Source organism: Penicillium oxalicum, chromosome IV (assembly GCF_001723175.1).
Source record: "Penicillium oxalicum strain HP7-1 chromosome IV, whole genome shotgun sequence".
NCBI classification, from domain to species: domain Eukaryota; kingdom Fungi; phylum Ascomycota; class Eurotiomycetes; order Eurotiales; family Aspergillaceae; genus Penicillium; species Penicillium oxalicum.
This window is the reverse complement of record NC_064653.1, coordinates 2,183,604-2,197,660: the sequence shown is the minus strand read 5'-3', so window position 1 is coordinate 2,197,660 and position 14,057 is coordinate 2,183,604. Positions and strand designations below refer to the sequence as shown.

The 14,057-nt window shown below is 52.1% G+C and overlaps 5 protein-coding genes across 5 annotated transcripts; 3 read left to right on the top strand and 2 right to left on the bottom strand.

Moving 5' to 3' along the window:
* Window positions 1–3,605: 3,605 nt before the first annotated feature.
* On the top strand, window positions 3,606–5,837 carry POX_d05548 (Catalase-peroxidase; the record flags this gene model as incomplete). Its single annotated transcript, XM_050114390.1, has 1 exon — window positions 3,606–5,837. The coding sequence occupies one exon, from the start codon at window positions 3,606–3,608 to the stop codon at window positions 5,835–5,837; it is 2,232 nt and encodes a 743-aa protein (XP_049969341.1).
* Window positions 5,838–6,672: 835 nt separating this feature from the next.
* Window positions 6,673–8,354, bottom strand: POX_d05547 (uncharacterized protein; the record flags this gene model as incomplete). Its single annotated transcript, XM_050114389.1, has 2 exons — window positions 6,673–7,908; window positions 8,136–8,354. 2 exons carry the CDS (start codon window positions 8,352–8,354, stop codon window positions 6,673–6,675), a joined length of 1,455 nt encoding a protein of 484 aa, XP_049969340.1.
* A 1,126-nt stretch (window positions 8,355–9,480) lies between these two features.
* On the top strand, window positions 9,481–10,496 carry POX_d05546 (uncharacterized protein; the record flags this gene model as incomplete). Its single annotated transcript, XM_050114388.1, has 2 exons — window positions 9,481–9,667; window positions 9,760–10,496. 2 exons carry the CDS (start codon window positions 9,481–9,483, stop codon window positions 10,494–10,496), a joined length of 924 nt encoding a protein of 307 aa, XP_049969339.1.
* A 650-nt stretch (window positions 10,497–11,146) lies between these two features.
* Window positions 11,147–12,198, bottom strand: POX_d05545 (uncharacterized protein; the record flags this gene model as incomplete). Its single annotated transcript, XM_050114387.1, has 2 exons — window positions 11,147–11,976; window positions 12,054–12,198. 2 exons carry the CDS (start codon window positions 12,196–12,198, stop codon window positions 11,147–11,149), a joined length of 975 nt encoding a protein of 324 aa, XP_049969338.1.
* Window positions 12,199–12,601: 403 nt separating this feature from the next.
* Window positions 12,602–12,844, top strand: POX_d05544 (uncharacterized protein; the record flags this gene model as incomplete). Its single annotated transcript, XM_050114386.1, has 1 exon — window positions 12,602–12,844. One exon carries the CDS (start codon window positions 12,602–12,604, stop codon window positions 12,842–12,844), a length of 243 nt encoding a protein of 80 aa, XP_049969337.1.
* Between the last annotated feature and the right edge of the window lie 1,213 nt (window positions 12,845–14,057).

The window sequence follows — 14,057 nt, the reverse complement described above, 5'->3', positions numbered from 1 at the left end:
GAACACAAAGAGCCCGCACGACTTTCGCCAAAGTGAAGCTCGAAGGTTCCATTGCTTCCACCATTTGAGAGAACGCCAATGTGGGGGTGGGAGAGACCCAATCAGATTGCGGGCCTCAAATGACCGCCACCATTTTAACGTAAAAGCCTCTTGGGGTACAGCGTTTGTTCCCCTCCCGTCATCGAATGATATCCAAAACAGCCGATAGCAAGCAGCTTTGCATCGTGACCCGCGCATCAATTGTGGAACGACAGTGACCATCGGTCGACGGCCTCACAATGGCCGCATTTTACTAACGGATGATGTTTGCGGTGAAGATGTTTTCTCCCCGTCACCCACGGAGGCCGGCATCAATCGTCGGCACCTTGACCTTGGCTACAGAATTTGGTTCGCCGTCACAAGTTAGCTCAATAGAACGAGAGAGACTTTATGTCCGCTGCACACGGAATCACTACGAGGTAGATAGCCATGCCAGTAGCAAAGAGAACTATCAGAATACGATGGAGTACTGGATTGTACCACGGCGTCTCTAGAAGCCGAAATTGAATCGAGCTTGGAGGGTCCTAGAGGATACCGGGTATTGAAGCAGCTGCTGGCAATTGAAAGATTACAAAGGGAGAACTTGAGTGTTGAGAAAATCGAAAAGCCCAAAGAGCAACCAGCCTAGACACTTCCATGTCCCCTCCGTGTCCCCTTGGAAGTGATCACAACTTTGCCTTGAAGGCTAAGTCGGAAGGTCAAGGGCCTCCCAGGATCATTCAATGATCACAACAATGATCAAACTTTGAATGGAATATTGTTGAAAAAAATTCTGCAAAGTATTAAAACTCATGGCCTTCGGCGTTATTTGATAGCATTCAAGAACTGAGATAAAACACAGTGAGACATTGGTTGCAAAGGAGACCAGAGAATGTCACTGCTCATCAGGACGGGTTTGCACAAGCATGAGCTTGGCAGACACTCGGCGAGGACATCAGAATCAAGTTTGGTATTTCGAGATTGGATTTGTGCAGATCATGAAAGTTGACCACCCAAGGTAGAGCGGATTACTTCTAGTACCTGGAAGCTTGCAGGTGTTACTCATCAGGTGCCCGACGACGAACCTAGACGCGTGTCGTGAACCGAGAATTGCCCATCTGGCTCGACTGGGCGAAGACATTTTCACCCGATCCTTACGCCTTGCATCGAGTCTGCCTCGCCTTACACCTTGAAAACGACCTTTTGTTTTCCTGAACTGGGCAACTCGCAGATCGGAGACCCAAGAGTTGTACGATGTAGATTGACAAGATCTTTTGGTATTTTTTCTCTATTGATAAGCTCCTCAAATCGGACCCTTTCCTGACTAAAAGAGGCCCGCAGGACCAAGTGATGTGTAACGCGAGACTGGTCCAGACGGTCTCCATTGCTGGTGCCCGGCGGATGAGTGATCGGAAGTTCTGGAACACTGTGAATTAGGTAAGATTACAGCATGAGGTAGATAATCAAGTCTCTACGAATCTCCAGCCTGGACTCGTTCCCAGGCTTAGAAGCCAATCCGTGAGAGTGGAGGAGGAGAAGAAGAAGAAGAAGAAGAGGAAGAAGTTTTTCTGGCCCCACCCACTGGTTCCATGCAGCTCTCACGATGCTCGGATCTGCATACCTCAATGGTTCATAGACTCTATACGAGACGAGACGAGACGGAGGGCCTTGTCCATGTCAGGCATCCACGATATGTACGACTCCCAATGGCTCCCCACATACAGATAACATGACGATTGGTCACCTGTCCACCTGTCCACCTGCTGGGTGAATGGTCGATCAGGATCTTCGATGGGTGACTGGCATGTTTGTGGACTCCCAATTGGCATAGCATGTCAGCACCTGCTGGAACAGTAAAACCAAAATCACACCGATCTTCAGAGCGGCCGAGACAATAATGTTGGGATGGCGTCTGGTGGTGACGTCATTGGCCAAGCTTCTGCCCGCCTTCGCCGCAACGGTTACCGCGGTGCATGGCCACACCCACCAGGTTTACAGCCTGACAGAATCGCAGACCGGGTGGCCGATGTGTTTCATTCTATCATTTCATGATTGAGAGCGAGCCGCTATGTCATGTCCGCCATATCGGGAGTCCCATCGTGGACCCGTTCTCAGCCCCTACGTGGTGTCAAGTCGATCTGCAAGGACAGTCATTGATGATGAGGATGCACAGCTTGTGGCTACGCTAGAGATGGCCAAATGCTCTGAATTCAGGGTGCCATGTGGTGACCGTGAACTGTCATCGGATTGTTTGGAACAATTGGGCAAAAGAGAATAATTTTATATACATTATCATTGACCATGGAGAGCGAGATCTCTGATGATTTGTACGCCGACCATTGGAACCGTGGTCGAGCAAAAAAAAACAAAAAGAACGAAGACCAAGTTGGACGGTGGTGGTACCTTTGACTGCGGTACCGCAGGGGGGGTTGGAGAACTCTCAGCTCCTCTGGCCACTTCCGAGGTCCACCGCTCAGACTGGATGAGGGGGCATCGATAGTTCTCGAGGTCCTCTCCGATCGCTTCATTGCATCACGTTGGTAAACAGACCTCCTATGTCTTGCTATATTTGGTCGCTGAGAACAGTGAGGATGCAATTCTCGTACTTCAAAGAGAGAATACACTACGATCGTGCAAGTCGTCAAGAGTCGACGGTAGCTGGCAAGTACCGGCGCGACGGGGATCGCCGTTGCCCATCTCAAGCGCCGCTCCCCGCACCGCGAAAAACAGACGGAATTCTGCATTACTACTGAGTCCCCCCCCCAAAGTCGATTCGTACATACGAACTCAGGTCCCGTCTTTGGGACTACAAATAGATGGCTTACAGAACTCCCAGATTCCAGACCTCGACAAATGCAGTCCACTGGAGGATTGAAATCAGTGGCGACTTCATGTCAGAACAGTTCAATAGACGTAGTCTCATCGAGCCGGATCACACGGTCCAGCTCCGGAGCCATGAATAATCTCATCTCTATCCCGTTCTGTGTTTCCTCCCCCCGCTCTCCACGGTTCGGCAGTGGTGATCACATCCAATCGTAGGCCTCAGACGGAGGCAATCGCCCGTGGCCGAGAACCCCCAGGCTGACAAAGACGACACCAGACATGATCCATCATTCCTCCCTGAGATGGTGGGGTGAACGCATTTCCCGAGGGTTGGCGGCCGAGAATTGGAGAGAGAGGGGAAGAAAAGGTTCCCGTACAACGCTGGGTGGGACAGAACGCTGGGTTGCTGAGGTAGCTGTACCCCAATGACCGAATGGACCAGTCCGGCTCTCGCTCTCGTAAGATCATCAGGTCGAGAGTCGACGTAGTCTGCCCCCGGTAGTGCGACGGCTCTCTAATGCGGTTCCCGTCATTCGCTCCAAGACCCGTGATTTGGTTGCTGGACTTCCTGCGCAGTTCATAAAGTGCGGGGACACCCCATCCCATCATCTCAACAAGCAACTTTTCTTCTCTCAAGTAATCCACCTCTTTTCCCTTTCTCTCCCTGCCTATATCACTTCGCTACTACTCTTCCTCTTCCTCCTCCTCCTGCTGCTACCTTCAAAACCTTAAAGTTTCCCTTCTACGATCAATCCAAGCCAAAAATGGGTGAATGTCCCGTTCACAAGCCCGCCAATGTGGCTGGCCATGGCACTCGCAACGGTGACTGGTGGCCCGATAACCTGAAGCTCAACATTCTGCGTCAACACACCAACGCCACAAATCCCATGTCCAAGGAATTTGACTATGCCACTGCCTTCAAGAGCCTCGACTACTATGCCGTCAAGAAGGACCTCACAAACCTGATGACTGACTCTCAGGACTGGTGGCCGGCCGACTTTGGCCACTATGGTGGTCTGTTCATTCGCATGGCGTGGCACAGTGCCGGCACTTATCGTGTCTTCGACGGCCGAGGTGGCGGTGGTCAGGGTCAGCAGCGATTTGCCCCCTTGAACAGCTGGCCCGATAACGTTTCCCTCGATAAGGCCCGCCGCCTGTTGTGGCCCGTCAAGCAAAAGTATGGCGACAAGCTGTCCTGGGCCGACCTGTTCTTGCTCGCCGGTAACGTGGCCCTGGAGTCCATGGGCTTCAAGACCTTTGGCTTCGCCGGTGGCCGCCCCGATGTGTGGGAGGCCGATGAGTCTGTCTACTGGGGTAGTGAGGTTGAATGGTTCACCAACGACGCCCGCTACAAGCCCGAGAGTGACGCCGAGTCCTCCAAGCAGAGCAACCTGTCCACTCGCGACCCCGAAGACCCTCTGGGCGCCACCGTGATGGGACTCATTTACGTCAACCCGGAGGGCCCCGACGGCAACCCGGACCCCGTCGCGGCCGCGCACGATATTCGTGTGACCTTTGGCCGGATGGCCATGAATGACTACGAGACCGTCGCCCTGATTGCTGGTGGCCACACCTTCGGTAAGACCCACGGTGCCGCTCCGGCCGACAATGTGGGCAAGGAGCCTGAAGCCGCCGGCATCGAGCAGCAGGGCTTGGGCTGGACCAACTCTCACGGCACCGGCAAGGGCCCTCACACCATCACCTCCGGCCTCGAGGTCACCTGGACTCACACCCCCACCAAGTGGAGCATGCAGTACTTGGAGTACCTCTTCAAGTACGAGTGGGAGCTCACCAAGTCGCCCGCTGGTGCCAACCAATGGGTCGCCAAGACAAACGACGAGATCATCCCCGACGCCTTCGACCCCAACAAGAAGCACAAGCCTACGATGCTCACGACCGACTTGTCTCTGCGTTACGACCCCGCTTATGAGAAGATCTCGCGCCACTTTTTGGCGAACCCGGATGAGTTTGCCGATGCTTTCGCCCGGGCGTGGTTCAAGCTGCTCCACCGTGATATGGGCCCTCGTGCGCGCTGGCTGGGTCCCGAGGTCCCCAAGGAGAATCTTCTGTGGGAAGACCCGATCCCCGCGGTCAACCACCCTCTGATCGACACCGAAGACGCTGCCGAGCTGAAGCGACACATTCTCAGCTCGGGCGTGGAACCCACCAAGTTCATCTCCGTCGCCTGGGCATCTGCCTCGACTTTCCGTGGCGGTGACAAGCGCGGAGGTGCTAACGGCGCTCGTATTCGTCTGGCCCCCCAGAACAACTGGAAGGTCAACAACCCGGCCCAGCTGCGGGAGGTTCTCAACGCCCTCGAGGAGATCCAGCGCAAGTTCAACAGCTCTCAGACGGGTAACAAGCGTGTGTCGCTCGCCGATCTGATTGTTCTGGCCGGTTGCGCGGCTCTTGAGAAGGCGGCCGGTATCCCCGTCCCCTTCACTCCCGGCCGCATGGACGCTTCGGAGGAGCAGACCGACGCCGAGTCCTTCAGCTTCCTCGAGCCCGTTGCGGATGGCTTCCGTAACTACGGCAAGTCCTCCATCCGCGTTCGCAGTGAGCAAATGCTCGTCGACCGTGCCCAGCTCCTGACTCTGACCGCTCCCGAGATGACCGTCTTGGTCGGCGGTCTGCGCGTGCTCAACGGTAACTACGATCGCTCTAACCTGGGAGTCTTCACCCAGCGCCCCGGTCAGTTGACCAACGACTTCTTCGTCAACCTGTTGGACATGAACACCGTGTGGAAGCCCACCGACAGCAACAACGACAAGTTCGAGGGCGTGGACCGCAAGACTGGCGCGAAGAAGTGGGATGCTACCCGTGTGGACCTCATCTTCGGTCACCACGCCGAATTGCGAGCTCTGTCCGAAGTCTACGGTTCCCACGATGGTCAGTCCAAGTTTGTCCGCGACTTTGTGGCTGCTTGGGATAAGGTGATGAACCTGGACCGCTATGACGTCGTCTACTCTGGTAACCAGGGCCGCGCTCGTCTTTGAACGTCTCGTCTGATTTTCACGTGCACATGACAATTGAATAGCCGATTGATGCATTTCCTTTTCGTTTTCTTCTTGCTCCTTTGTTCTTCACTATTCCCACCCCATTGAAAATATGTCGCCAGCGGATTATATGGACCTTTTTAAATTCCAAATGAGAATGAAAGCATTTTGCTTTTGGAACCAAATCATTACGCGTAGCTCTAGACCTCCTCTTGGAACCTGGAAAGGTTGGAGAATTTCTCAAGCCACCTACACACCTCTAGAAATTGGGACTTCTCCATTGGCAGGTGACCCAACAGATCCCATGGTATTCATCGCTTTGCATACCTAACTTTATCTCCAGAGCAACTTATGATTCTCGTAGTCCTGCATGTTCACCAGCCTTCCTTCCCGTGTGGGTACCCTTTTTGCCTGCGTCAGCTAAAGTGACCAATCGTGACACACCTGACCGACATCGACTTGAAATAGGTAACTAGCTCCTCCACATGGTGACCATCAGTCTTGACTTTTTATATCATCACGTTGAGTGAGTCTCTCATATATTCAGTCGCAATAAATACATGCTAATTTTAACGCCTGATGTACTACTTCTCTTGGTGGGCGGGTACCTCCAGATAACTTAATAGGTCGTCTATTCAGTACCGTCAAGGCGATTAGCATCACGTCCAGAGCGTTTCATAAACCACCATTCTCTCGGTACAATGTAAAAGGAAAATACCAGAAATGTAATCCAGCTATGCTCTACTTGAGTGGATCAGATCAAAATCGAAACGTATCGAAATTGCTATCTCCCAGGGAGTCGAGTACTCCACTACAGTCAGGAGGTGGTAATCTATCATTGAACGATATCTTCCATCGTGCGCCTGAGGTATAATTCACTTTGAAACCCCTGCTTTATTCGTTGAACAGGCCAAGAGATGTGTGGCTGATATTCGACTTCAAGATTGGCGGAAATTCCTTGTAGCACGTGCTGGGACCAGCCCTGCATGAACCACACGCTTTCCATGAAGCTCAAAATAACTGCCCAATAGGCCAATATTGTGAGAGCATATGGCTCTTTCTGCTCCAACAAACAAACAAACTCGTCAGGCAAACGGTAGAGCCAGCCCATGAGGAACTGCGTCAAAGCAACACCTGAGTCGGGGGTAGACCGTTTTTTGTACACTTCCTGCATCATCATCAAGAGATCATCAATGGCCAATTGATACATCGCCCGACTAGGATCGGTGACGATGTTCTGCAGGACGAAACTTCTCAATTTTTGAACCTCGCCAGTGAACTCATCAAGCTCCATGCGCAACGAATCATTCAAGGTTCCAGGCTCTTTTGGCGGGCCGGGTGTCAGGACTCCACTGAAAACTTCGTGGCGATATGTTGTGATGATGACCTTCACGCCTCTCATCAGTCTTTGCCACTCTGATGCACCATTGTCGCTGAAAATGAGGTATTCGCCGGGCTGGGGGCCACGGGCAAAGTATGCAAGACAGACCAGCACGGCGGCCATGTAGATCTTCTGGCAATTTTCAGAATTGAAATTGGGGAGTTGGCGGGTCACAATGCGCAAACCAGACGCAAAATGATCTTCAGCTTGCCGTAAGTAGTCATTGCGTAATTCAGGGGTCAAGTGAGCGAGATGCAAGGCGGATAGAGCCAGTATTAGGTGTAAGATGGACGGAAACTCCATTCCCCATTGAACGATATGATTTTGCATCACGCCATTTGGGTCATTCTCTTCAGTGAGGGTTGCATAAGTCGAAATGGTATAATGATGAAATAGACGGAGATCAGCCATGGAAATCCCGTCTGATGGCGAGGACTCGACTGGAAACTCTGCCGTCTCATTCTGAAGGGATTGCTCTGCTGTCTTTGATGTGACTAGTTTAAAGGTCTGCTTGCGGCCTCCATTTGAGAAAACTTGCGCTCGAAAGCGCGACGCGCGTGGTTTTGGTCCCACTTGCGTACTCGACGACGGTGAGCCGCTTTTTGCTGAGGTTGCTGGGCTGACTGATGCAAATGAGCATTCCTGCCCGCGATTCCCGCAGTTGAAACATACTGGTGTTCTCTCGTCGCACTGTTTCGGAGTGTCAGTAGACCATCAAGCTATGGGGGACCAATTGTGGCAGTACAAAGGGAGATGAAGGCAATGCCCGTCGCGGATAGCAAGGTCAGATATACAGAGCGCAAGTAGAAAATGAAACCATGAACACGCAACAGTTCTTTTCCACCAGGTCTCCGGGGTTGTGCTTTGACCAAAAAACAAGCTGCAAGCGAGATAGCCTTTGAACTAGATGCACATACCTTGATACGCCGCCTTTTACATTCTGCGCAACCAAGTCGGGACTTTTGATGCGACCGCCGTGTTCTGAAGGGCCTTGAGCTCATGGAGAAAGCCCAACGATCTCGTAGAGAGAACGAATCCAAATTCTGCGAAATGCAATGATTCAACTTCGGTACTCGGAAGCTGAGATGGCACAGCAGACGGCTCATGGATACCTCAGGCTTGATCACATTAGTCATGGCTGAAGTGCGGCCACCTCATTGCCCGAGCTGCGGCAAGGCTGTGCCACCTCATATCCACGGGCCACGAGCTAGCAGGCAGCACTTCCGCTCCGATCATCCTCTCCTTTTCGTAGGACCAATTCATTGCATGCCCCTGGCATTTACAACAGTCGATTCGATGACATGACGCATTTGAGATGAGGAGTATGCTCCCCAAAGGCAACGCCTCATGGTTCTCATAGTACTTCCTCGGTTTACTGTCCATCCCCTGCACGAGGTCGACACTTTTGGCTTGTCCATCCTGTCCATAACTACCGACGGTTTTTTCTAATAGATCTGATTCTTTCTGCAATCTTTGTCAATGTACAAATTAAAGAGCCAATTGCTAGTCTTCTTTTTTCTTTCTTTTCTCATTCAAACTTCGCACAAACCCTGTCTCCATCGACGTCAACCAAGCCAGAGAGTGATTTGAAATTCTGCCAGTGGTAGACAGCGATTAGGCACCTGGCACTTCCTCAAGGTTAAGTGGTCTATATTTAGAGTTATCTCCGACTCATACCCAGTATTAATAACACTAAAAGCTAAATCCAACAGTCCCTGACCTTAATTCCATGGATTCTGCCCAGAGTCCACTTGCAGAATTCATTAGGGGGCTCCATCAGGTACAGTCTTGGAGCGGCCGCCTTCTGACCCACAGACTGGATCATATAGAAGTAGCTAGACTTGAAACAAAGGCTTCAAAAGATATGTGGCTCGACTTGAAAGCTGATTGCAACTTGAGACCCAAGGCATCCATGATCTCATCTATCCGGCAGCCTAGGCATATCAAACATTCCCCGAGCCATTCGAACGCCCTTGAAGGCTAAGCATCGGCGGCAACGATGCACCATGTGGGTGCTTTCGCAGACTGAAACCCACCCGCAACCTGCAAGTAAGTTGGAGACCCACACGTATTCGTGTTGAATATTTCCTCATTCGGTAATATCCATGTCTAGCACTCTCAGAGAATGAGGGCTTAACAAGGCGCCCTTGTTGTACATAAATATACCAGCAGACTGCAGGCAGACTGAAGTAAACTGTCCTTCGTTCAAAAGCGGAGAGAAATCATTCATCCTACTGAATTTTAATCAAGAGGTTCTTCGAAATGGATATCGTCTTCCACAACGGCACGAATGGCGGATCCCCTTGGGTGGAATTCTATCCATATACGCCCTCAGCACCGGCGGGATACGCCTTCGTGGTGATATTTGGCATTGCAACTATCATTCACTTTGCTTTGATGTTTCCATATCGTGCTGCATACTTTTTACCCCTGGTGATAGGAGGTGTTTGTACGTCAACCCTTCCACCGATCCCATCTCGATCCCCCATACGTGAAGGGAAAACTGTCTAGCTAATCATTTACCGGTATTCAACGTCGCAGGCGAAGCATTCGGCTACTACGGCCGAGCATGGTCCCATCATGACCGCACAGACATCAGATCGTGGGCTCTTCAAGAGATGCTCATCCTTTGCGCACCGCCTCTCGTCGCAGCGACAATCTACATGGTCCTCGGCCGCATCATCCGCGCCTTTGACGCCGAGCACTTATCCAGCATGCGGCCCAAGAGACTCACGCTCGTCTTTGTCATGAATGACATTATATGTTTCTGCACGCAACTCGGCGGCGCGGGTGTACAAGTCACGGGAGACGCCAACGTCATGAACATTGGTAAAAAGGTCGTTCTTGCCGGCTTAATCTTCTCGCTATTCATCTTCATCATCTTTGTCGCGATCGCGGTGACCTTCCATCGACGACTGCAGAGGGAATCAACTCCCATCTTGACGATGAATCCAGATTTGCCGTGGAAGAGGTACATGGTGATGCTCTACGTCGCCTGCGGAGCACTGGCGGTGCGGAACCTGGTCCGCACGATTCAGTTTGGCGCCAACCGGACGGCTGATATCAATACCAAAGAAGCGTATATTTACATCTTTGATGCCTTCTTGATGGCGTTGGCCATGGGGGTCATGGTCGTCCATCATCCTGGACTTCTGGTCAAAAAACTGCGGCGAGCGGCCAAAGTGGCGGAATTCTGTCGGCCGTCGACTTCGGAGGCGTACAGAAATTCTGGCGGTGTTCCTTTGATAGATCGTGATCCTCGGCCCATGTCTACTTAGTGCACTCTTTGAAGGACGGTCCCTAAGCTCCGGGGGAGGGGGACTTCCGATCTTTCGAGAGTAGAGACATGGACATCACTTGCGATGATCTCCCGATTAAGATACACTTCATTTTCAATCTGGAACCCATTGGTGCCACGCCGGGAAGTAAAGACGTGGTCAAGTGTTGAAGTTCTTGGTCTCGACTCTTCACGAAATTGTGTGGATTGTGCATCTAAACAGTCTCCATACATGAAGCGATGCCTGGCAGAAGACCAGGGCTGATGTATCAAAACGACGTAGGCAGAGCAAGTCACATAGTATACCCGTCCACAAGCAGGGGTTTCCTCCCGCAATGAGATTCGAGGAAAGAGTCAATTAGAGAGCAAGGTGATTATTCAAGTCCACTGGATGCTAAACCAGAGCCATCCATACCAGGTGCCAACCCAATTATTCAGACCAGGTCCGTCCCGTCACCAAAGGCATGATGAAGGTACCACCGGTCCACAATCTTGCTTCGACGCAAAAGCCATTGGCGAGACGGGGAAACCGGAATGTGTGACACGTCCGACCCGAGACGCGACTCACAGGCGAGGAATGTAACACCTCTCCAGCATCAACATTATTAATCACAGCTGTTACCCGGGTCTGAAAGAGTAGCAAAAAAAATATTAAAACCACATTATACCGGCCACCAGGCCAATTACTACCGCCATACAGCTGCCCCGCAGCTCTGCTGTAGAACCGGCAGCGTCTGTCGTCTGATCATTTGTTGTGAGAGGAGAGATGTGCGTCTGAGAGCTCGGCTCAAGACTGCTGTTGACAGCAGACGCTCCTTTCGAGGAGACACCGTCCATGTCGGACTCCACCTCTCGCGCCTTGGTCTGCGGCTCGGTCGACAGCTCCAGCCCCGTTGACGCTAGCATCCAGAACGCAGATACAAATTTGTGAGGATCCGCCCAGAGGTCTCTCGCTATTTGGCAGGCCAGCTGCCATCTGTCGCACAAGGACGGGAGCTGCAGTCCCGCCGCAGTTCTCTCCTCAGGAAGCCTAGTTGGTGTTTGAAGATTGCGATCTTGCTGTTCATTCGGCGCATCAAGTCGTTCATTGTCGTCGATCAAGGTGGGCAGAGGAACGGCGTGAGAAGATGTGATGGGCGATGGGGGGGTCAGAGTGGATGCCGCCGAAGGAGTTCGATTGGCAAACGAGGTGAACAGCTGATAATCATCCAAGTGTTGTATAAAGTACGTTCGAAACGCGCGTGCACGTTTCCCGAACAGAAACGGCGAGGACGGCTTGGAGGCAGGATAGGGCAGCCGGCTGTCGTTTTCGTTGGCGATGATATTTCTGGATTCTACCGGTCCATCTGGAGCTTGTGGAGCGCGCGCAGATCCTTTGGCGCGTGAGTGAGATCGAGTCGACAAGCTCCACGATCCGAACGGTTCAGCGGGAGCTGTGTCCGGTGGGAATGTGGCACCGCCATCTTGAATCAGGGGGAGCTCTGCAGGGAGCCGATCCGTCAGCACCGATCGAGGCAGACGTCTTCAACCAAGAAGAAAGGGAAGGAATGAAACATACGAGAGGCTCCGCCAGTAAAGCAACTCCAGTCCGCTAATTTTAGGCTGGAAACGCCCGACAATGAGGGCACAAGAGTCGCCAGCAAAAAGCCCACCAGCACCAGAAGAGGGAGCGCGCCCGATTGACCCAGCCCCGGGCGCATCATCCACGATTCACCGGTCGGAACCAGGAGCCGTTGAGGATGATAACGTGAGGGGGTTTAACTAGGAGAGCCAGGAGACGAGAAAATTGTGCGCTTTGTATGCCATGGAGAGGGGTCCGATGCGGCGAAATCTGGAGGATGGGTTGGACTCGATGTCTGGGATTGAACGGGGGGTCCGGCCAGCCTGGGGGAGTCTCTCAACCGGGTCACGCAGCAAAGCGAACGCGCTAGCGGGTCACCAACTTGGTGAAGAGTGGTAGAGGACGGGACAAAATGGACTGTTCGCTGGAAGTGAAGGATTTCCAAGGCAAAAGGATTGAAAGGCAGGACTGTCGTCCGAGGGCAGAGAGGGGAAAACAAAAAGTTTTTTCAAGACCCGAATATCAGTATCACACCTTGACTCAAAATGGATGACGGCGAGGAGCCCAAAACGGTATGGATGGACAGGATGTACGACGGACCTAAGTCGCACGGAGCTGGCCGTTGGTGGTTCGGACAGTTGCAGCGCACAACTTTAGTTGCGGCTTCATCTCTTGGCACCGCTTGGGCTCCTGTTTCGGCCCGAGTGACGTCGTCGGAAAAAGAGAACGAGGACGGGTCCATGAAGTTTCTAGCTGAAATCATGATCACACAAAAAGCTCGTTTGTGAAATGTAAGCGTCAATCTGACCGTGGACAGGAGATGGTACATGGCACTACGATATCGCCTATGGTTTGATACAGAACCTATCAGTCAAACTCTCGAATCAGGTCACCCCAACGACAAGATAAGCGGGATGTATCTTTTATCTGTCTTCTCCCTTTCTGTGCAATGATCCCCAACTCGGTCAAATGACCATTCCATCTCTCAGCTATAAAACCAGACGAGCACCTGTTAGTCTCTAGACTATCCTGATGACCCCTATTTAGCTGTCGGGAGAAGTGCCAACCTCATATAATAATCCCCGCCTGTACTTCATGGTGGGCACAGGAGTATCCGGGACAAAATCACACTATGCCTCCTACTTTCCTCCCTCATGACGTGCAGGATTATTTCAGAGGTAGAGAGCTAGGGCGGTTCGCTAGAACAGGGACAATGTCGTCCAGGCTCTTGTTTACTCTCACGGTGGTGTGATCAGTGCTTCCATAGAGTCTGCCCCAAAAAAACCTGGGACAAGGATCGCATGACGCAAAGAGAACAACAACGTTGTCCTCTTTCGGTCCTTTGAGAACCAACGTCGAACAATCTCCGGACCACGTCCAAGCTTCATTTCAAAGCTCGCATGAGGGGGATGCAGCTTTTAGCGGCACAAGTGATCTCTTGGCAGGTGCAAATGGGACCTCAATGGTGGTTGCCTAGCCATCAATATTCACTACTTTGATCCATCAATCCGGTTTGGCAGGCGGTGCTAGTAGCCTACTAAGGTAGTAGAGGGCAGGGCAGCGATCCTGCGCTTACATGAGCACGGCAAGTTGAATTCTCTCCACTCCGATAGACCTCATTTCGTCTGAAGGTTGCAAGTAGCGAGTCATACCACCTTGCAAGAATTTCGAAGCTTGTTTGCCAATTATGGTCCACTGACTTATAGCTCAGACAGATGTCCCGAGCGACGATATGACCTCTTAACAACGACTAGCGCTTCAGCCTGTTGCTGCAGGTAATGTTGTGCTATTAGGAGAAGAGGCTGGGCAGCAACGACGGGACCGGTGATCAATCCAGCTCATGTTGCTTGAGGTTGTTCTCGTCATGACTCTCGTGAAGGATATCCATGTGCCCAAGGCTGACAGGCCCAGGTTTCCTCCGCAGATCCATCCATCTCCTCTGCTGACATGCCTGACTAGATCATGGATCGGCCGTAAGCTGACAGCTGAGGGGTGTGGCTA